This window comes from Ostrea edulis, chromosome 2 (assembly GCF_947568905.1).
Source record: "Ostrea edulis chromosome 2, xbOstEdul1.1, whole genome shotgun sequence".
NCBI lineage: Eukaryota > Metazoa > Mollusca > Bivalvia > Ostreida > Ostreidae > Ostrea > Ostrea edulis.
Window position 1 is genome coordinate 101,378,222 of NC_079165.1, and position 23,609 is coordinate 101,401,830.

A 23,609-nucleotide genomic window follows, 5' to 3' on the forward strand; every position below is an offset into this window, starting at 1 on the left:
ATTAGTACCCATTGTTTTGATTTTTTTTTTTACTTCATTTAGTACAATATATATCTTCTGTAGACTGGTTAGAGGTGTCTGGTTATGGAAGAGCAAGCAGTTGAAAATTTACATTTGTCTGCTGTTAGTAGTTGAACCATTAACATCCTTAATTAATGTGGATTCTGAAGCTTTTTTGTCTTTGTTTATGAGTACATCATGTTATGTATTTCATTATTCAGCAGAGGAAGACAGCTCTGAAGAAGAAAATTTATATACATGTTTTACAAATTAGCCGGAGAAAGAAGAATCGCGGATGATGTCTACACTTGCAGACCAGCATCAAAGCCTGCATTTTTAGACTTTGTCGGTAGTCTTATACTGTTCGGTATCTTTGGTTTTGAAATGAAGTTTCTGTATTTTAGTGTGTACGCCACCTCTCTGCATTTAGCAAAATGTGCACTGGATGGTGGGTAACATTGTTTGGTTTTGTGCCCTAATGCTCCTTCAGGTCTTTGTTCTGACCTTACCTATCAGTGACGAATTTCTGATGTTTAATTCTCAAATGTTAAAATGCATTTTCTTCTCAATTTTTAGGTGAAGATCTAGACTTTCTCCAAGTATGATTTTGAAAATATACTGTGAAAATATACAGTGAAACCCCCCATCTTACCAACTTTTTATATACTGTACTTATAGATTTCCCAATACATTTTCAGATATCTTTTTTTTTTGTGATTTACTTTGCTGGACGAATCACAACTGTTGACCTGTTTTTCCTACAATTCATTTTGTCAGCCCTAAACTACAAAATGTTTTTGCATGAGTTGTATCTCTTACATGTATATCTGTTCAGAACAGAGATGTCAGTCTCTCAGATTTTCACAGCTATATTTCACAAAGCATCTTTTATTTGAATAAGATTCTTTTAATGTGTTTAATGCCATTTGCTGAACTGTATCAAAGGGATAATTTCAAAACTGCAGTTGGATATTTCTGCAGAGCTTTAAACTTATTTGGGTGGCCACTCTGGTGCTCTCACAGTTCCTGTTTACTGTTTTCAAGATAATGTTACATATATTGATACAAATTTCATCATATATTATTTTCTACCAACCCCTTTCTGTTACCTAGCCTACTACCAGCACCATATTTATACCCGGCAGTTTCTAAATTTAAGAAAATTCTTATAATATCAAGGGTTCCAAATTCTAGACAATATTCCCAATGGGTAGTCTTCTTCCCGTACAAACTGACCCTCCCTCTTTTCTGCTGTGGTTTGTCTCTGTTGATTTCTAATCTCAATACCCTGCCCTCTACTGACATATTTCAGCGAACACCTGATAGAAGATATGACAACAATTCAAATCGAAGTCAGAGGAGACATTCTCCAGACAGACAGCGTTCCTCAGAGGGTAAAGACTCTCGCTCCTCAACTCCTCGCAGGAAGGAGTCAGGTATTTTCATGCTTGCAGATAGATTTATCTGCTACACTGCTTTCTCTTTTGTTCCCATGGTAATGAGTAGGGATGATTCAGATCTGAATTCCTGGAGCGTTTAGTCAGCCAGCATTTTGCACTCATCAATAAAACTTTCTTCTGCCTATTGTGTTCTGTCGAGTTAGCAATACCTCTGACTATTCATACACATCTTTCAAGTTTTTTCACCCCAAACAAACATGAAATCAGTCTCTATATTGTTTATGTCTGCTCTTTAATAATTCTTTCTATCTCTACATGTACATTTCTTTTTCTTTCTCTCTCTCTGTGTCATATGGCCATCTGGGGTGCATGATTATTGCTTTTCACTCTTGTTTTGGAATTACAAGATTTTTCAAATTCAAATTTTGATACTTGCCATTTGATTTGTAAGATGGTGCTCGGAATACCCCAGCCAGAGGTCCGAGTACAGCACAACCACAACACACCAACGTGGCTAAACAGAGCACGTCAGAGATGAAGCAACACAGTACAGAAACTATACCACAAATTACTCCTAAGGCAAAACCAATGCAGGCTGATTTGACAGAAAAATATGACCCTGAGGAACCAACAGAAGATGAGGTTAGATATTAGAATATTTAGATTCAGAAGACACTAAGGGCTATTCCAGCAAAAAACGTATGGGGAGGGGGGAGGGACACAGCCGATATGTTTTTGGATGGGTGGGGGTAATTTGGGAAAATATATTTGTATGGATGGTTGTCTTCCAAGTTAAAAAAAAAAATGGGTGCCTGTGAATTATGATGAAAATGTATCACGTTACATTTCTTTTATTTCAAAAGAAGAAGAAAAGCGGAGCCATCCTACATTAAGTACGAAAAAATATTGATAAATGGGCAGATAACTCAATGTTACCATAAAACTTTCCCCTCCAAGGCATTACCAAACATATTGTACTTCTCCTAAATGACCACCTGTCTAACACAACCAACGATCATGACTTTTACAACCTTTTCGTGTAATTTCACCTTTATGAAACAACTGTACATTTTTCGATTACAATACGATTCCTACTTTCGATTTCAGTCGAGCATGACTATTCTGGGAATTATCGCCCCTAACACTTTCGTTTTAAAATGCACAGGTAATAGTTCAGCGGTGATCTAATTTAATCGGCACTATGAATCAATTATTATACCCAAGCTATCAATTGGTTAACGTGTAATTAACATGCAGCGTCGTGTGAGGTTAATTACCAAAACCTGAGTTGTTGTTTATTTATCAAAATCAAGGATCAGGGAATCAAGACCATTGTTTCTGAAGATGTGAATTTTGACAGACTTGGATATGTGTGGGGTAAATCGGATATGAAATCTCCCACCTGGTATACCATTACATTTAACAGAGTGGAAAATTTGCCTGCTTGCAATATAAATCAGTTAAATATTGTGCTTGGGACTGAAATTTTAAATGGAATATTCGCAAGTTTCCTGTACGAGAGATTGTAGGGGGGAAAAGTCAAAGGAAAAAAATTCACAATCTATATGCATACACTTTGTAATTTAGGGAAATATCAATGTCTTGCACTTAATTTGCGAGAAAACCTAACTCGTTGAAAAGTTCTTCTCCGTTGCTTGCTTGAATTTGTACACCGCTATACAATGCCATTTTATGTAATGCCATTTTATGTATACATATTGTAACTGATGTAATAAGACACATGTCATTTAAAAGCCATAGAGTAACAATATATGTGAATTTAAATTTTAAGTGGTATAATTTCATATTTTATTTAGTTTTATATCATTAAAAAAAACCCAACTTCTTGTTATTTCAACAATTAACAAGCACCCAGATCATGACATGAGTAAAAAGGACATGCACATCTAGTCCAGAAATGATATGACAATATCCCACATCATTAGTCTAGTGAAACTGTTTGTTTATAATAAGCAAACAGAGCTAGGTTTCTACAACTCGCATGTTTCCAAAATATACAAAATTAATTGCATTTTTTCTTTCATTTTATATGCTGAGATCATCCTTTTTTTTTCTCCCTACCAAAATTGCATTGGAAACCAAAATATGTAATTTTTTTCTGCAATGATTGCTACCTTCATCTCCCGATGAAACAACAAAGAAAGACATTTTATTGTTTATATTTTTATGCATTTTTAAAAATATAAACTAGAATTAAGTTCTAAAATATCATATGGTTGATCCATTTGTTACGTTAAATGAAACAGTCAATACCCCATTTGACCTTTGAGTTTGCAACAGACATGTATTCATTGTATGTTGAAAACAATGCCAATTTCAAAAGAAATATAAGAGAAAAGATTCATTGAATGTAAATATATAGGATTAAAACCAATTTGAACTTGTTGAAACTAAACTCTACCTTTAAAGGAAAATCTTAATATACAGGTGGATTTAGTATTGAATTCTTTATCTAATTTGTATGGGTGGTGGTGGCAGGGGAGAATCTAATTGTATGGGTGGTGGTAGCAGAGGAAAATTTAATTGTATGGGTGTCTGTCTTAAAAATAAAGTGCCTTCCCTCCCTCCCATATTTTTTTTGTTGGAATAGCCTTAAGTGTTTGTAGAATTGTCATTGATTCATTATCTTAGGGCTGTTCCGGTTTAACATATACTCTACAAGAGGATACTCTTAGACATAGATTGTCTACCATAAATGCAATTTTCATCAGTAATTTAATACCAACCAGTAGCAATATTTTTGTACAAAATTCACACTGTAATTTTTTTTTCAAGGACATGAAGTATTTTTGCAGATGGGTGATATTTTGATGAGATATTTTTAGACAGTGTATTCTTTGCAGGGATTAATTTTAAAATACCAATGCTATATTCACTGCATCTGCAAATAGAAAAAAACGAGCCACTTGAGAACTGTGAGTTTTCAAATATGAGAAGTGATTTCAAATGATTATTATGGGAAAAGTTGACATAGAATTAGTTAAAAATGATTAGAGAGTAAGAACAAGGAATGTACCCAGTCATAGAAGCAGCAATAACAATGGCACTCTGTATGCTAAACACATTTTTATTATCGTCCCATTATCTGTTGTCTTAAATTGCCCTCCCTGAGTACCATGTACATGTACGTCTAACCAGAACAGCCCACAGCAATAGACGTTGGTTTTGGTTCTGTATGTAAGTTACATGTAGATTTTTATTAAAACTTTACCTGATGTGTGCCTCGGGACCAGCAGCAATGGTAAAAGACATCCGCATTTGGATTCACTTTCTGGGATTTCTATGAATACTTTTCCAGCAATTTTATATCTTGTGTTTCTAAGATCATGGACTTGGAGGAAGAAAGAGAGACGATTCGAGTTTTGGACATAGCTGAAGAACCGAACCCTTCCTGTATCATAGAGGAAGTGGAAAACATAGAAGACGTCACAGTAGTGACTGTGGAGAAAGAATCGGAGGAAAACGATGAAAAGTCAAAAGAGGTAAAGAACATCACAGATTACTTCATGTTTCATTGTAGATATTAGTACCATACATATTTCATGTTACATGTACATGTATGTGATTACACAGTTGACTGTATTTAGGAAATGGAGATTTTTGTATTAAGAATTTATAAATGTTTGCAGAGAGTTGATTCAACCAAGAAAGTGACCAACTTCTTTTGTCATGTGTGCAACACTGAATGTCGAGATCCTGAGGTAAGCCGTCTTCAAGTTCAAGTTTCTTTATTCACTCAAATCAACAATACGTGGTACATGAGGTCAAGTACATGTGATACATTTCAATGGGAAAAGAGATACAGGGAAGAGAGACACCAACATTCACTAAACTTCTAAGTGTTTTTACAATTGTTCTGCTTTATTCCGTGAGGTTTTGTTCACTTCTGTTATCCTTTTATTGCAGCTAATTGAATTATATCTTCCTTATGTAAATGCAATGCAGGTAAAAGAATTTAGCTATAATTTTTGTTTTAGGGGTTTGCTAAACATATGAATGGAATGAAGCATAAAAATCGCATGGAATCTATGATGGGTCTTCACTTAGAGAAGTCCAACCAGCTGATCTCGCGTATCAAGGCAGAAGAGCACCTTCGAAAGATTGAATCATCTCCAAGGTAACTAGGAAAGCTCCAATTACAGCCTGCCCTGCAGCAAATTTGCATATCCTTCTCAGTGGTCTTTTTTATAGCCCTAGACAAAGGGGGGCTACTATTATTGCTGATCTCCTTATAATGATTCAAGTACATATAAGTCTATAAAAATTTACTAACTCTTAATCAAGGGGTTTATTGGAAAGTTTAATTAGCTCAACCATGATTTTGGCAAAGTGATTTTCACTCCCTGTGGTTTTAAAACATACATAAACATGAATTAATTGGCTATGATAAATTATGTTATGTTGATCACCAGTTCTTTGCTAAAGCATGTTTTACCATGTTTTGATTAAAAATTTGTCCTCAATTTCGGTATCAAAACCATTTCACATTTTTTACATCCTTTTCTGAACCCTAGTGCCACTTTCAACCAAATTTACCACCTTGATATAAGGAATTGAAATGAAGGGTCCTAATCCTTTCCAAAAGAAAATTATTAAGATAAGGTAATATTGCGTGTTGTGTTTAAAAAAAATCCTAGCAAAAACTACTAAGCTGTGAAACCAAAACTTGCATGAAAGCTTCCCTATATAATGAAGATTAAAATTTGTTTGATTCATTACCTTGGGTGGGGGCATGACAGAGCCATGATCAGGTTTCAATTTTTATAAAGAAAGCTACAGAAAAAATCTTGAAGTTTCTTTTTCTTTAAAACCAGGAAGGTACATTTTGTCATATTGAAATGCATGCACCCTCATGCAATGCAAATTAACACTCTTTCACACCATGATTTCCCATACTAGGACTGGGCCACAATTGGGTTTCAATAGGAATTTGTATGGAAATTCTGTAAAAGTCTTCATCATAATAACTACAAGTGTACAATTTGTGTAGATATAATATAAGCATCCTCATGTAGTGTAGAAGTGTTCAAACATAGACCACTAGGGCCAAGATGGGGCAGCAATTTGAGTTTTACTATTGTAATATATGTACTCTGTAAGTAAAGTTTAAAAACATAATCTTTTCAAGAATGATGGTAGTGAAATTTATCAGTGTAAAATGCAAATATCTTCATGTGGTATGAATAAAAGTTGGTTCAAATGTAATCTGATTGATATCTGCTCTCAATTTCATGTGACTTTGTGTAGCAATGTGTATCACATTGGGATCAGATCAGAGACCTGTTTTGAATCAGATTGGTTCACACTAGGCAGTGCCACAATATGGGTTTTGTAGTTTAAGGAATTTTTCATTTCAAGATTCACAAGGATACGATTTGTCTAATTAGTTTAGAATTATCTAATTAGTATGGAATTGTCTAATTAGTTTGGAATTGTCTAATTAGTATGGAATTATCTAATTAGTGTGGAATTGTCTAATTAGTATGGAATTATCTAATTAGTATGGAATTGTCTAATTAGTGTGGAAGTGTCTAATTAGTGTGGAATTGTCTAATTAGTATGGAATTGTCTAATTAGTATGGAATTGTCTAATTAGTGTGGAATTGTCTAATTAGTATGGAATTATCTAATTAGTATGGAATTGTCTAATTAGTGTGGAATTATCTAATTAGTATGGAATTGTCTAATTAGTATGGAATTGTCTAATTAGTGTGGAAGTGTCTAATTAGTTTAGAATTATCTAATTAGTATGGAATTATCTAATTAGTATGGAAGTGTCTAATTAGTATGGAAGTGTCTAATAAGTGTGGAAGTGTCTAATTAGTGTGGAAGTGTCTAATTAGTTTAGAATTATCTAATTAGTATGGAATTATCTAATTAGTATGGAATTGTCTAATTAGTGTGGAAGTGTCTAATTAGTTTAGAATTATCTAATCAGTATGGAATTATCTAATCAGTATGTAATTGTCTAATTAGTGTGGAATTGTCTAATTAGTGTGGAATTGTCTAATTAGTTTAGAATTATCTAATTAGTATGGAATTGTCTAATTAGTGTGGAATTGTCTAATTAGTTTAGAATTATCTAATTAGTATGGAATTGTCTAATTAGTGTGGAATTGTCTAATTAGTATGGAATTGTCTAATTAGTGTGGAAGTGTCCTCATGGAGATTCAATTTACTTCATGTCTGCATACATTATTCAGGAATTTTGTGCCTGTCTACAAAATGGAAATTTTGGCTAATATCATTGAACCACTACATACTGTATAAGCAGAATTTTTTTAGCAAGGATTTGATTTTGACATTATTAATGCGAGTGATGAGATCGCTAAAATTGAATATCGCTAACAATTTATTCCATAGTGGTGGTAGTAGTTGTCTTTCTGGAAATATAAAGTCGCAAAAATTAGCTCTTGCTAAATTTATATACCCATTTTAATGGGAAAATTGCTAAATTTGTGTCTCGCTAAAATTTCCACTTCTACGGTGCATGTATTAGTGTTCCACTAAGATCTATGTATGTACAAGGTGGCTCAGGTGAGTGTTATGGCCCATGGACTTTTTTGTTCCAGTAACTTCGCTTCCTTTTATAGTAAATGTATTTACAATGATCTTTGATAGAAATCCCCAAGGTATATGCACAGTCTTGTGTATAAATTCATAGAACTGAACTTTCTCTGACCTGAGATTGTCAGTTCCAATTCAGTTCAAACATTTGAACACAACAAAACGGAACACACCTGATATGCATGTAATGGTAATGATATATATTTCAGAGATGAAGATAGAAGAAAAAGCGATGGTGATCGCAGACGCTCTCGAGATGGAGGGGATAGACAGGTAAGTCGAATTAATTCCTCTTAATACTATTAGCTCAAATGGAGATGGTTTAGATAGACATGCATGTTCTGATGGGTGGAAAAATAGTATTCATTTCAATGTTCAGTTCAGATTTCTGAAAATTTTTGCAATGTGCTCTCCATTTTGAAATGAATGTTCACCTGATACTTTTAAGACTGATTTAAATTTCGATAGTGAAAACTTCATTTACATCTCTTCATACCCCCCTCGACTACAAACTAAGTTGGAGTGGGGCTATAGAACAATCACTATATTCCTCTGCCTGTCTTTCTATCCTACTTAAGTGTCCTATCATGTTGTAATGGAGAGACATTAAAAGCTTATATTTTTCACAAAGGTTGTTTGTGCTAATGACTGCTTACTGTGTTTTGACCTTCAACCAAGGAAATCTAGTTACGCTGGTAAAAACAACTCGGCAAAATATTGAACTGGGACATAACCAGTTAATGTCGACATCAGTAGCTAATACTTTGTAATGGAGATAGTGTATTAAGCTCATATATGGCCTGTCAATTTTGTTTTTGTTGGCCAAGGTCAAGTTGATTATAAGTACAATTGTTCGTTCCAGCTATAGTTTCATTTTAAATTTTGGGGTTAGAAATAAGTTTCATCATTTTCATTTTTATTCTTTTCTTCAACATATCTTTTTACCTCCACACTGTTCCTGTTTCTTTCCTCTGAATTCTCTCAGTCTGGGAATAATTTCCAGCGTCACTTTTCTGGGCCATTCCGTCGAAGAGGTGCATTTCATCAGGTAGACTTAGCATTTCTTGCTTCTTCTCATTTCTCTCTCACTTCTTGTCTTGAAATGACAGGCTTTAAAGTATTTCTTGATTTGATCATTCAGAGTGACAGTCGTAGCAGGAGAGATAGACGTCGGTCTACTGATCAGGAAATCTTCCCAGACATTGGGGACTTGGTGACAGTGGACACTGTGGGATTTGAAGATGACACGGTATTTCCCGATTTACTATTGTGATAAGCATTTGAAGTTACTAAAACATTGATATACTGTAATCGTACATATATTTGGCCCATAACATAGATACAGTCATGCAGTTATAAACTTCATTTTGGAATAATATGTACAATGTATAGCTAAATCTCGGCTTTGTCAGCACAAAACTTATCTTAAAATAGCTATGTTAAATTAAGTTTGATGTACAGAATAAAGAATTTATATTTTGTAATCCCATCCATTTGACCCAGTACAGATCTTGTTCAGAGGTGTATGTACACATGAACATGTGTTCCATTGTGTATGACCACGATTAATTTTTTGATATTGTAAATTTTGTGTGTGAATGTGGTGTTCATTCTTTGAATACTGTTTATATCCATCACAAAGAAGGGGGAGGGTTATAATGGAATCACAATATCCATCTATCCGTCTGCTTAATATCTGCGTGTGTGTATATCTGTAGACACAAGGTTTAGGTCCATTTCCAGCGTATTGCAAGTCTGACAATACAATACAATACAAATAAACTTGTTCCTATGATACTCATTGTAGTACAAACTTTAGATAATGCAACTGACCAAATTTCCTTTGATACCACCAATAGTATGCCTAACTTGATTTCCAATCTTAGGACAGAGATATCACAGGCAGCAAATCTCCTCTAAAGACCAAACCTGTAGAGAAGCCTGTCTCTGAGCAAACTAGCAAAGATATGGAAATTATACTAGTGGATGACGCTTCTGATGATGAAAAGAAAGTCTCAAAGAGGAAGAAATTAAAAACTCCTCTCGTATCCACAGAAAGCAAAAAGAGTTTGGAAGCAGATGTTGAGGGGAAGAAATCCGTAAACGGTAATTCCAGCAAGACAGATGAACCAGCGGAAGCAAAAGAATCGTCCATCAGTACCCCAAGCAAGCCATCAGACGAAGAAGAAAATCCAAAGAACATGACAGACACTGCTCCAGTGGAAATGACATCTACTCCTGGGATCAAAGAGACTAAGGATGCCTCTATCGGAAAAGAGGCAGCAAAAGAAGCCTCAAGCATAACACCACCAGAAAATTTGGCTGACCTTCCACAGAAACCACTGAAGACACCATCCACCCAGGCCAAGAAAGAGTCTCCTGCACCAAAAGCAATGGACACACTCACAGAGGGTATTCCCCCATATAATCCAGATCTTCCTATTGGTAGGTATATTCTATTTTACTGTAAAAGTTGATATTCTAGAGGATCTAATTAGAATATTGAGGCTTTAGTGGCTAAAGGAGAGTTATCTTTCTTGGCATGCAGTGTTATCATTGCTTTGATTTAAGATGTTTGAATATGGCATTAGGATTTGATTATTTGGGTAAATAAACATATATACATTTGCTTATGCATGTAGGTTTGTTAAATTATTAGTAATTAGAACCTTATTTTTCTGAAATTTAGATCATTTAATTGATGTTGATGAAATGGTATTTGCTTTTTCTCTTTTCTTTTTTTTTTGTGAGAGAGCTTTGTTGAGTTTACTATAAAGATATGATGAATTTTATCACTATCGAAACCTTGTCTTTGTGTGAAACAAAAGAATTTCATTGTTAGAGGTATTAAGGAGGAATGCTACACCAGAGAAATTTGATATGGATGAAAAGTGGAGGATATGTGCAACAAAATATTTTTAAATTGAAAACCTTCAAATTTACTTTCTCTTGTCAAAAAATACAGTTTTAGTAAAAGTAATCTGGAATTTTTTTTAAAATCCCTGCTGGACTCATACCTGTGATCTACAGATTTACAGTCGATGTGCTAACCTACTGAGCTACTCGGCCATTATTATGATGTAGAGTACCTCCTTAAGTGATTACATTTTATAGATTAAAAAAATTATATTTAGAATAATATTTTCCATCATTTTGACAGAATTTGTTTTGTAAATACTTTTATTAAGACAGCTTTAGTTCAGTTGTTTGATACCCTGATTTAACAATTTTATGCTGTGTTTGTAGGTCAGAATTACATTGTTGCAGTAACTGGCTTTTACTGCAAACTTTGTAGTAAATTCTACAATAATGAAAAGGCAGCAAGAGAGGCCCATTGTCAGTCCAGATCCCACTACGATAAATTCAAGGTAGAAATTCTAGAATGTAAATGTTTCTAGATCAGGCCCATTGAAATCCCGATTCAGATCCCACTACGATAAATTCAAAGTAGAAGATTCTAGAAATGTATAGTATTGTAAATGTTTCTAGATCAGGTCCATTGAAATCCTACTATGATAAATTCAAGGAAGACTTATTGGAAATGTATATGTATCTATATCAGAACCATTGTCAATCCAGATCCCACTCCAATAGATACATAATTTCTAAATTGTCAAACAGTTATTTTCCCTTGATGCTTATTGTTGCATTCATATTTTATCTAAAGGATTATTACCAATTGCTCTGCAACTGCCTGAACTGCAGGGAAACCTTAATTTAGTAAGTTAATGAGTGTCCGAGAAGAAAATAGCTGAAACTCTTGTGTCTGAATCCACCGTTTTTCTTTTATTGAAATATTTATCATGTCGTATAGGAAATAAATGATAGCAAGCTTTGCTTGCATCGAGACAAGTTCATTCCAATGATTACAAATGAGACAAGTTCGCTCCAAGGATTACAAATGAGACAAGTTCACTCCAATGATTACAAATTTGAATCACATGATTTGCTCATCATCATCTGAAAAATTATTGGAATTACCCAAAAGTTCTATATGGAAAGTACCACACACATTTTTAATAACCAGACAAACTTTCTCATACTTTAGTTTTGTTTTGTTGTTGTTGATAATTGCTTATAAGGATGGGGGGGGGGATTATACCCAGAAAAGCAAAAACTAAACTAAAGGAAACAAAAACTATAGCACTTATCCCGATGCTCATTCTGTAGAATATTAAAACATGCATTTTCTTGATGCAGAGTGTGTATTGATAGTGTGTTTCATATCATTCCCCCCCCCCCCCCCCCCCCCCCCCCCCCCCCCCCCCCCCATGATACACCTGTCACAAGTTTTATATATATGCTATTTTTTTTAAGCCGTGAGTTGTAGAACTTTACTGACCAGACATGATAGTACAATGTATCGGTCATCATTAAGCTGTGACATACTTTCTATGATAGTACAATGTATCAGTCATCATTAAGCTGTGACATACTTTCTATGATAGTACAATGTATCGGTCATCATTAAGCTGTGACATACTTTCTATGATAGTACAATGTATCGGTCATCATTAAGCTGTGACATACTTTCTATGATAGTACAATGTATCGGTCATCATTAAGCTGTGACATACTTTCTATGATAGTACAATGTATCGGTCATCATTAAGCTGCGACATACTATGATAGTACAATGTATCGGTCATCATTAAGCTGCGACATACTATGATAGTACAATGTATCGGTCATCATTAAGCTGTGACATACTATGATAGTACAATGTATCAGTCATCATTAAGCTGCGACATACTTTCTTTGGCATCATGGGGGGAAAAAGGTCCCAACTTAAATACTGTGATGGGGGTAAATAGACAATCCAGAGCTCTGTTCATAAAATATTTCCCTAAAATTGACCAAGTTCAACAACCTATAATTGTTTCAAACATCAGAGAAAATTAGAAAATTGTTGGGTTCAAAATTTTTGCAATATGCATATTTTGAAGTTGTTTACAAGGACCTGAGCTTTTAAAAAAAAAACTGAGAAGAGTTAAATGAAATTTGTACACTACTCACTTGTAACATTTCCTTAACGAGTTCAACAACTTGTAATTTCTCAAAAATCAAAGAAAATCAAAATCTTAGCCACATGTACATTTTCAATACCCATACAAGCATTGTAAGATAAAAAGGTCCTTACTTGAAAAAGTTGGAAAGAGTTAGACAAACAAATCATGTACCACCCATATTAAATTATTATTATTATGATTAAATTTGAAATAAAGTGGCAAAATTCCTGCAAGAATGGTTGAAATGGATCAAATTGCAACATGATCTAGAGTGATCCAAAAAGAAGCTACACAGCAAGTTTCAGTTTGATATGTGACAAAGAAATAAAAATAGGAACAGAAAACCCAAATGGATGGAAGAACAGATATATGTACAGACATTGCTGTACCATGATACATTTTGTCTAAAGACAGTCATATCAAAAATCATTTTAGCACAACACTGCTTGTTGTTTGCATGTGCTGCATTTCTTTTGCAGATATAAATTTTACATGGTTTTTTTTTTACCTACTAAATTCACAGTACATTGTAAATTGATGTCAAACAATTTACCACATTTAGTGCTACCGTGTTCATTGAAAGCAATATTTTTTATGCATTTATAGGATAAAATATTGATAAAGAAAATTATCAAAATGTATTCCAGAGTGCCAGGACAGACTCAACTGGTCTCTCCACAAGTGCAGCAAAGGATGGTGTCCCTGAGAGCCAGTCTACTGCTGAAGTCATGAAGGAAGATTCCATAATAGCTAAGGAGGAGCCAAAGTCCGACTCACCAGGTACTGAGAGTCGATTCGGCCTGATTGTAACTGCTTTACAATAAGGGAGACAATTCTGTCTGATTGTAACTTTGTTTTACAATTAGAGAGTCAATTCTGCCTGATTGTAATTTTGTTTTACAATTAGAGAGTCTTATCTGCCTGATTGTAATTTTGTTTTACAATTAGAGAGTCTTATCTGCCTGATTGTAATTTTGTTTTACAATTAGAGATCAATTCTGTCTGATTGTAATTTTGTTTTACAATTAGAGAGTCAATTCTGTCTGATTGTAATTTTGTTTTACAATTAGAGAGTCAATTCTGTCTGATTGTAATTTTGTTTTACAATTAGAGAGTCAATTCTGCCTGATTGTAATTTTGTTTTACAATTAGAGAGTCAATTCTGTCTGATTGTAATTTTGTTTTACAATTAGAGAGTCAATTCTGTCTGATTGTAACTGCTTTACAATAAGGGAGACAATTCTGTCTGATTGTAACTTTGTTTTACAATTAGAGAGTCAATTCTGCCTGAATGTAACTTTGTTTTACAATTAGAAAGAGAGTATGAAGAAATAAAACAGATCACCAACACATCATGAGAATGCAGTGTGAATTTTATTTGGTTGACCAGTTTTGACCTTGGGGCGGTTGTCATCAGAACAATTACACATGAAATGAATTTACTGAAGTAAAAATGCGACTGACGTTGCTATGAATAATTTAAAATGCGTAGTTGTGTACGTTATGCGGAATTGCTTAACAACGCAAATACTTACGATATTATTAGTTTACGTTGTTTCTCAAATTTTATATAAAAGATATAGTGTGTTTACAAACAAGAAATTCATATTATATAATGCATTAATATAATAGTCCGTGAAATGATACAGTTTTGTGTTGTGGTTTGAAGCAAATTGTGACGATTTTTAACTGTGAGGGGTTAGGTTGTGACGTATTGGTAACGTGCAAGTTTTACATTGTAGTATCAATAAAAATTTTAAAATAAGTAAAGCTTTGATTGTACAATGGAATTTGTTCAGACGAGACATGAAGGTATGTAGGTCCCTGCTACAGCTCGTCCAAGAGAAGGACGTATCAGATATGTCCACCATATGTCTCTTCGGTACTCGTACATTCCGTTAAGTGATGCTTGTTGCATCATTGTTGTGAAATTTAAGAAGTTTTACATACTTTTTATTTCATAAATACAGTATTTGAGTTGCTAATATTCACCCAAATAAGTAATTACTTTAAATATTATTATTAATTTTCTGTGCAATTTTTATGCAATTGTCAGTTCACCAGTTAGCATGGATTGGTTATAGGGTTGAAGTTGCTTACAAAATTAGATCTCCACAAACCTGTAAAATTTTGGTCACCCACGAACATTGAAATCCAAGAACAATGATGATTTCACAGTATTTCATAATGAGTAGTGAACCATCATCATACCATAACATTATTTATCGACTAAAAATAGAACAGAGGAGACATTGAACACAATAATTTAGAATTTTTGGAACAAACTACAAAAACAAAATCTGGATAGGTAATAAATAATGTACATCTGTAAGTGAAGTGCTTTGATATTTCCATTGATTCGTGATAAAGTGCATTAACATAATATTTTCATAAGTAAGTCAAATGATACTTGTTTCTTAACTCAAAGATTATTGTAGGTAAAAGAGGACGAGCTGGTTCCCAAGCCAACAGAGGTCAAAGAGGTCGTAAAGGCAGGAAGTGATGTCACAAATTTCAACATGCCATATCTTGTCTATAGTGTACATGTTATAATTACCTTGCTTATAGATATGAGATTTATCAGTCTTAGGAAAGTATGTTTATTGGATGGTAACTTAAAATGATGTTCATAGGAGTACACACACCTTTTGAATTGCTTGTATAGAGTAAATGAACTTGCAATTTTATAAGTATGTATGTTATTGTCAAATGTGATGTCGAGATCAAAGATGATGTAATTAAAGACTTTTTGAATTTATTTACTGTGTAATGCAATGAAAACTAATTGTACAAATGTACAGATATTTTGTATATGTGAGAGAATTGAAAATTTTATGACATAGCAGCATTAATATTTTCTGTTTGTATTAGGTAGAAGTTTGCATCTGTAAAGGTGTCCTTTAATAGTGTCATGGAAATATTATCATGGGAAAATTTAATACAAAAGTAATTGTTGCTAAAGTATGGTACTTTGGTAGTTTCTTATTCATTAGAGGGAGTAATATGAAGGGCTTATTTTAATTTGGACTGTACTTAAGCTATCATACATGTTCATTATCCCCTCACAATTCCTTATGAGAAGGGATACAGTAGTGAGTAGGGGACCGTATGTGTGTGTGGGGTGTGAGAGTGTGTGTGTGTGACACTGAGCTCATGGATACTTGAATGATTTGATATTTTGCATGTAGCTTTGTTACCAAGAGAGGAAGTTTACCGAATCATCAATATTTTTCAAGAATTGTATAAAATATACAGAGATTTTAATTACTATTTGAACTGCAATGTGTAACAGGATTTTGTGGTGATTCCTCATCTTTGTAATGTATACACATACTAAGCTCAAGGTAACATTGAATGTAAATTATCTTCAGAAAAAAGTTCTGGTGTGGCATGTTTGGTACTGTGTGTTATGTTGCCATTTCCTGTATTGTAATATAAAGAATTTCATGGCTCAATAGTTGAGGTTCTTTCAATTTGATTTTTTAAAAACTGATTATGTTGAAGTAGATAAGGGCAGAGTAATATACATGTATGTATGAAGAAATCATTCATCTAAGTACTGGAAGTATTGTAAATATTTTAACCGTTAGATCATGTTGAGAACTTGTATGAAACATTTTATAATATTAAATTTTCATCCTGTCAAAGAACTTTTTTTAATAATTCAATAGAGATTTAATAAATGGTAACTTGGTAAAGTACTCGCATATTTGTTGTATGATCTGGCAATCAACAAGGGAAAATTCTGTTTCAACAAAATGATTGCTCATTGTTTACTATAAAGTAAAGCATGGTTATAACGGAGGCCCTATTTTCACTTCATTATAAACAATGAATTCGTCATTATTTCTCATCTTTAGAAGGAATAAAAATTACTTGGCGATAAGCAGTAAATCATTATGAATGTATACATTATAACCATGTTTTACTGTATTTAAAAAAGTAGTAGCTTGTTTTTAAGTCACTCGTGTGAATTATTGCTATCTGTTTTTGTTGCGGATTGGTTGTAAACTTTTGGAAATTTTGATCTTTCCTGGATTTGTAAAACCAAGTTCAAACAATATATGTGTCAAGGAGAACATTAATTTTAAATTTCTTGGGGGCTGAGGGATGTGGCTAAAACCATTAAAATTAATGTAATCTTTCCAAATTGTTTGCATGATTATACCAAAACTGAAAATTCATGATCCCCGAGTTCAGGGGTCATGACCCCAGGTGGGACTAAGTTGGTCATTTATGAAAATGCATCAGATCTTAGAAATAGTCTTTACTTCTGCCAAAGAGGTAAAATGTTTGCATGATCATAATCATTCCCCCCTTCAAGGAAGAGGGGCATATTGCTTTGCACCTGTCCATCGGTCGGTAGACCACGTTGTCCGCTCAATCTCTTTGAGAACCATTCACTTGATATAATGATATTTCATATGTGGGTTGATTATGAGTAAAAGAGGACCCCTATTGTTTTTTAGGTCAAAGGCGAAAGGTCAATCTACTCTGGACATAGGAAGACATTGTCCACCCAATATCTTGAGAACCCTTGCTTGACAGACATCGAACTTGGTACATCCCAAGGAGTAGATGACTGCTATTGATTTTTAGGTCAAAGGTCAAGGTACAAACTGGACATAGGAATATACTGACCACTCAATGTCTAGAGAACCCTTTGCTTGACAGACATCAAACTTGGTACATGTTTAGGAGAAGATGACCCCTATTGATTTTGAGGTCACATGGTTAAGGGTCAAACTGGACATAGGAATATACTGTCTGCTCAATATCTTGAGAACCCTTTGATTGACAGACATCAAACTTGGTACACTGGTACTTCTTCAGGAGAAGATGACCCCTATTGATTTTGAGGTCACATGGTCAAAGATCAAGGGTTAAACTGGACATAGTAATATATTATCTCCTATATTTTAAGAATTGTTTGCTTTAGTGACACCAAACTTGTTACAGTGGTACAGCATAAGGAGTAGATGACCCCTATTGATTTTTAGATGACATGGTCAATCCACTCCTGACATAGGAAGATAGTGTCTGCTCAATATTTTGAATTTGATAACATGACGGAGCAAGTGGCGACTTCTGATCTGGTAAATATCAATGAAATTGAACTGCGTTATATGGGGCTCAGTCAACGAGTGCGTTTTGAACTTTTTCCTCGATATTGAAATGGAGCCGAATTGCATTCCACCGTTCCAACGACACAACCAGTGTTCAACGTCTCCTCCAACACGATGCAGCATAAATCCAGTCACCACTTGTTATCTTCCTTTATATTTAATTCAGCTTTTAACCATTGCACCTTTAATTTGGCGTATAATCCATTTAAATCTGCACAGCAACTGTTCCTGACCTGAACGCACAGTCATGCCGTTTTGTTTTTGTTTTCATTCATGCCTATATGTATTCCTACGCGCCATTTCAGAAACGTTAATTCAAGCTTTTTGATGGGAGAAACTATTTGTTTTTCTATCTTAAAAACATAATTAAATGATAAGAAATAAAACTTATAATTCTTTGTTTGATGCATGTATCAAACGAAACATTGGACGGAAAACTTTTTCATCAATGCGCTACGAGCATTGATGAAGTTTTCCGTCCAATGTTTCTTTTGATACATGCATCAAACAAAGAATTATAAGTTTCATTTCTTAATTATTTTACTTCGCATCAAATTTGATGCTAAGTAAAATTTAATGCGCATCCGTGTGAACGAGGCATTAATGTATATAGCTTTCTGGTATGCTATTTCTGCCTATCTATGCACAGAGGCTTCTTATCCATTTTGTTCTCAATCTATATCGTTAAGGTCCATAAACCTCTTGTCTAGTTGATGATTGTTTAGCATTTGGAAATACATATGTACAATCAAAAGAAAATTTAAAGATTTTTTTTTTTTTTTTTTGGTTTGACTTGTTTCTGATTTTAATGATAAACCAATGCATAGTACCGTGTTAACATCTCACATTGTACTGACATTAAAACTGTATAAGGTAATGCATTACCAAATCCTTGTCTCATTTTTAGCTCACCTGAGCTAAAAGCTCAAGTGAGCTTTTCTGATCACCCGTATTCCGGCATCCGTCCGTCTGTAAACTTTTAAAATTTTTGACTTCTCAAAAACCACTGGGCCAATTTCAACCAAGTTGGCTCAAAGCATCCTTAGATAAAGGGAATTCTAAATTGTTAAAATAAAGGGCCAGGCCACCTTCCAAGGGGAGATAATCAAGAAAAGGTAAAAATAGAGTAGGGTCATTAAAAAATCTTCTTCTCAAGAACCACTGAGCCAGAAAAGTTGATATTTATATGAAAGCTTCCTGATATAGTGGAGATTCTAAATTGTTAAAATCCTGGCCCCCGGGGTTCGGATGGGGCCACAACAGGGGATCAAAGTTTTACATACAAATATATAGGAAAAATCTTCTCAAGAACCACTGAGCCAGAAAAGCTGAGATTTACATGAAAGCTTTCTGACATAGTGCAGATTCAAGTTTGTTAAAATCCTGGCCCCCGGGGGTCGGATGGGGCCACAAGGGGGATCAAAGTTTTACACACAAATATATGGGGAAAATCTTTAAAAATCTTCTTCTCAAGAACCACTCAGCCAGAAAAGCTGATATTTACATGAAAGCTTCCTTATATAGTGCAGATTCAAGTTTGTTAAAACGATGGCCCCCGGGAGTCGGATGGGGCCACAATAGGGGGTCAAAGTTTTACATACAAATATATAGAGAAAATCTTTAAAAATCTTCTTCTCAAGAACCATTGGGCCAAAGAAGTTCACATTTACATGAAAGCTTTCTGACATAGTGTAGATTCAAGTTTGCAAAAACCATGACCTCCAGGGGTAGGTTGGGCCATAATAGGGACTACGGTTTTACATACAAATATATATGGAAAGTCTTCTGATATGGACCAAGGTGACTCAGGTGAGCGATGTGACCCATGGGCCTCTTGTTCTTTGTTTCATGACAAGATGTTGGGATTTATGAGTGGGTGTCATCATATGAAGAGATAAGCCCATGGTCAGTCTAAGAGGCTGTGATGATATCTGCCAAGGTTTCCATATTTTATTCATTATTCGTATGTGTATGTATGGACAAACTTACATAAACAATTGCTTGCGATGAATTGTAGAAGGTGATAGCATTTGCGGAGCAATCTGTGCACATGGTATCTTTCATTTTGTCGTTAATGATTCGCCATTGAATAAAACAACAGCAGACAGAAATAACTGCCCAGCAGGCAAAGTTAGTTGGATTGACGTCGATTTCTGACGTTGGATTTACGTTGGATTGTTGTTGAAAATGAAAGTTTTTTAGACGTCTTTTTCTGACGTCTACACAATGTCAGATTTCAACGTCTACACAACGTCAGATTTCAACGTCTACACAACGTCAGATTTCAACGTCTACACAACGTCAGATTTCACCGTCACACAGACGTTCATGATCCCATGGGGATCCGGGTTATAATAGGTCCTCAATACCCCTTGCTTGTCGTAAGAGGTGACTAAACGGGACGGTCCTTTGGATGAGACCGCAAAAACCGAGGCCCTAGCTGTGTCAAACTAGTTGTGGCATGATAAAGATCCATCCCTGCTTAAAGGCCATATAAGAGCCGAGCATAAGCCTAAATTTTGCAACCCTTCACCAGCAATGATGACGTCTCCATAGGAGTAAAAAATTCTTGAGCAAGACATTAACAATATACAATCAATCAATTGACATCAAACTGTCACCATTTTTGCAACATCAATAAGTTGAAATGTAATCATTTGAACAAGGGAACTCTTATTCTTGTCATTTTTCTTCTTTATTCATTGTTCATGAAATAATATTCAGTCAGTAACACTATCAAATATCAGGGCGTCAAGTGAATTTTGGTCCAAAAAATATAGGACAAACCTCAGAAATATAGCACCTTTTTGAAGTAAATGTTGTATAGTTACAAATAGATGACACAAATTGTTTGTAATATACAGTACTGGTTTTGCTTCAGAATCCAACATTTCTTGCTTACCCTAAAATATAGGAATTTCACAGAAATATAGGAATTTTTGTGGAAATATAGGAATTTATAGGAATAACCCCCAAATATAGGAACTTAAGGAAACTTGACGCCCTGAAATATAAATCAAAGTTATCATTTTATTCCATTAATTATTTTTCGACCCGGCCACCTCCACCTCTCCGGTCTGGTGCATATTTAAGGTACTTCGCAACAGCCTCTCGGACTTCGTGTTCCTTCGCATTGAATTGATGAACTGCACTTGCTACAAAAATAAAGAAGCATTTATTAAAAATGATCTTTTACAATATCTAGTGGTAACAAGTTAGAAATTTAAAAATTCAAAATATATTATCAAGTTTAAAGTTTCAGACAGAAAGACAAGTGAAAAACAAATTCATACCCCCTACTTTAGTTGCAGGAACATAAAATTTTTAATGACATTAAATTTAATGAACCTGACATAGATAAACATACCTATCACTGCCTGAAACACTGATGTCGTGCCAAATGCCATCTTCCCTCTTTGCCCTTTATATTCATAAGGGACATTACATCATTTGTCATTATCCTGAAAATGTAATTAAAATATACAGTCCATGAAACACTCTTTCCCACATAAATAGTGAGTGAATGGGAAAGTAGATCGTTACAGGGGCTTTGAAGTTACACAGGTACAGCTGTACTTATAAAATCGATGTGCACATACATGTGAATAAAATATCCATAGTGTCAGAATTAAAATGCATAAATATTACTATTAACAGTGTATGTGCATCGGGAAGGTGTTCACTTCATAAGCTACAATTCAATAAGCTATAGAGTGAATAAATTAAGCGATATATATATATATTTTACAAACGAGGACAAGAGTGATGTACATATACGTTTTAGTTTATTGTTATTTTTTATTTGATATACCAAACTTGTATGTTGTTTAAACTTACTAAGGATGATTTCGTTCTACTCAAAAATTCAGAGTTATCTTAAACAATCAATATAACCATGCATATCATACTAATGTTGCATACTTTGTGTATTAGTAAATGATGTACACTTGATGTTATAGTATTACAAAATTAATGTTCTTAGAATTTGAATTTCTTTTGTTTACAAATCAAATTATACACAGGTCTTACAATTGCCAAATATACAGAATGAATCATTTACATGTCGATGCTGGCATTTATAAGATATAAATATTAACTACAAAACTATACTCACATTACCCGACTGTTCACCAGCTCTCAGACTTTGTGTTACAAGAATGGCTTGGGTTTTCCAAAACTTTGACCTACACAGCATATCAAATCCCGAAAAAATTGCATAACTAGGATCGGCTGTATGAGTCTTGGCCAGAGCATCCCGCTGTGCCATTCCTCGTTAACTCTCGGTAAACACATTGCATGAAAGGGGGATCCTTAATTAGAATTCCCAGAGCAGAGCATGCACACCCACAAGCAAATGAAATGAATTCATTTGTTCAACATATTGTTGAGTTAAAAACACACTTTTATTATTTTTTTTGTATGTTTTAAAACTGACATAAGATATGATTACCAGTATACGGTAGATGTCGTAATTTCTCTCTCTGTAGCATGGTTTTCTGCATGCATGCTGCACAATTTACATGGGTTTGGGCAAATGCAATTACTTTTAACTTTTCTTTCATAGTAAACGACCGACTGAAAATAAGCAATTGAAATAGGCCGACTATTGTCTGGCGTTCTCTGTTGAGTATAAAGATTGAACCAAAATTCTTATCGCAGTCGTAATCTACGTGAAATAAAATATCCGGAAAGTTATGGTTTAAAATAAAATATTACAACTCTAATTTGAATACAGGCTTTTGCCTATTTTAGACGACCAGACAAAATCAATTAATTACTATATCACACGCAGTTTCATAATTTCCACAACGTTGAAGAACTGACGTCGGGATATCGTCGTTTTCCCACTTCAGACTGACCACAACCAATTATCAACGTCATAACGACGTCAATAGCCGACATTGATTAGACGTAGCAATTTGACGTCCATCCGACGTTGGAATTTAGTCATCTGACGTCGCGACCTAAATTCAACCAAAATCCACCTATAGCTATACATATACGAGCTTGTTCAGAATGTCACGACCTAAATTCAACCAAAATCCGACGTCGATTTGACGTCACGTGTTTGCTGGGTGTGTTTGCTGGATGATTGTGAAAATATAGGTCTACAGGCTGTCATTGTGTAAACCAAAGCAAGGGACAGTTCCCGATTCTTTCCTACTTCCCATGTTTGGTGTTTTAAGAGAGGGTGGGGGTGCTTTAGGAGGAAAGGGGGTAGGGGTGTTTACAAAAGTGTACACTTTAATGAGATGTACGATTTGCAGATGTGCTCAATCAATTTTAATGATTATTTCATTAAAGATATCAGAACATTTTACAATATGCCATTATTCTTTTGCAGCACCAAGCTCTCTTTGTACCTTTACAACCTTTTGATGTCTTCTCATTGCAGATTGGTATGCAAAACACATACACTAGTAGTAAGTGGGTAGGAACCGATTGTGGAAGACACACACATATATGTAAAATCACTATTGTTATGA

The 23,609-nt window shown here is 34.4% G+C and overlaps 1 protein-coding gene and 1 long non-coding RNA gene across 6 annotated transcripts in view; one reads left to right on the plus strand and one right to left on the minus strand.

The window, feature by feature from the left end:
• The window catches only part of LOC125682058 (zinc finger protein 638-like), a 34,038-nt gene extending 17,340 nt beyond the window's left edge, over window positions 1-16,698 (plus strand). For 2 of the 5 annotated variants that reach the window (XM_048922438.2, XM_048922439.2), the window contains exons 5-16: window positions 1,313-1,436; window positions 1,852-2,042; window positions 4,745-4,903; window positions 5,051-5,122; window positions 5,399-5,538; window positions 8,198-8,261; window positions 8,974-9,036; window positions 9,130-9,237; window positions 9,875-10,433; window positions 11,235-11,356; window positions 13,645-13,777; window positions 15,436-16,698. In XM_048922438.2, the coding sequence (XP_048778395.2) occupies window positions 1,313-1,436; window positions 1,852-2,042; window positions 4,745-4,903; window positions 5,051-5,122; window positions 5,399-5,538; window positions 8,198-8,261; window positions 8,974-9,036; window positions 9,130-9,237; window positions 9,875-10,433; window positions 11,235-11,356; window positions 13,645-13,777; window positions 15,436-15,500 (1,800 nt within the window). In that variant the 3' untranslated portion in view covers window positions 15,501-16,698. Of the gene's footprint in view, window positions 1-1,312; window positions 1,437-1,851; window positions 2,043-4,744; window positions 4,904-5,050; window positions 5,123-5,398; window positions 5,539-8,197; window positions 8,262-8,973; window positions 9,037-9,129; window positions 9,238-9,874; window positions 10,434-11,234; window positions 11,357-11,655; window positions 11,709-13,644; window positions 13,781-15,435 lie in introns of those variants that run through there. The other 3 variants (XM_048922440.2, XM_056155761.1, XM_048922441.2) reach the window with 2 other exon arrangements.
• Window positions 16,699-20,799: 4,101 nt separating this feature from the next.
• On the minus strand, window positions 20,800-22,425 carry LOC125661771 (uncharacterized). Its single transcript, XR_008800335.1, has 3 exons — window positions 22,238-22,425; window positions 21,491-21,584; window positions 20,800-21,278 (listed from the first exon to the last, which is right to left on the minus strand). It is a non-coding gene; the product is annotated as an uncharacterized LOC125661771 (long non-coding RNA).
• Window positions 22,426-23,609: the final 1,184 nt, after the last annotated feature.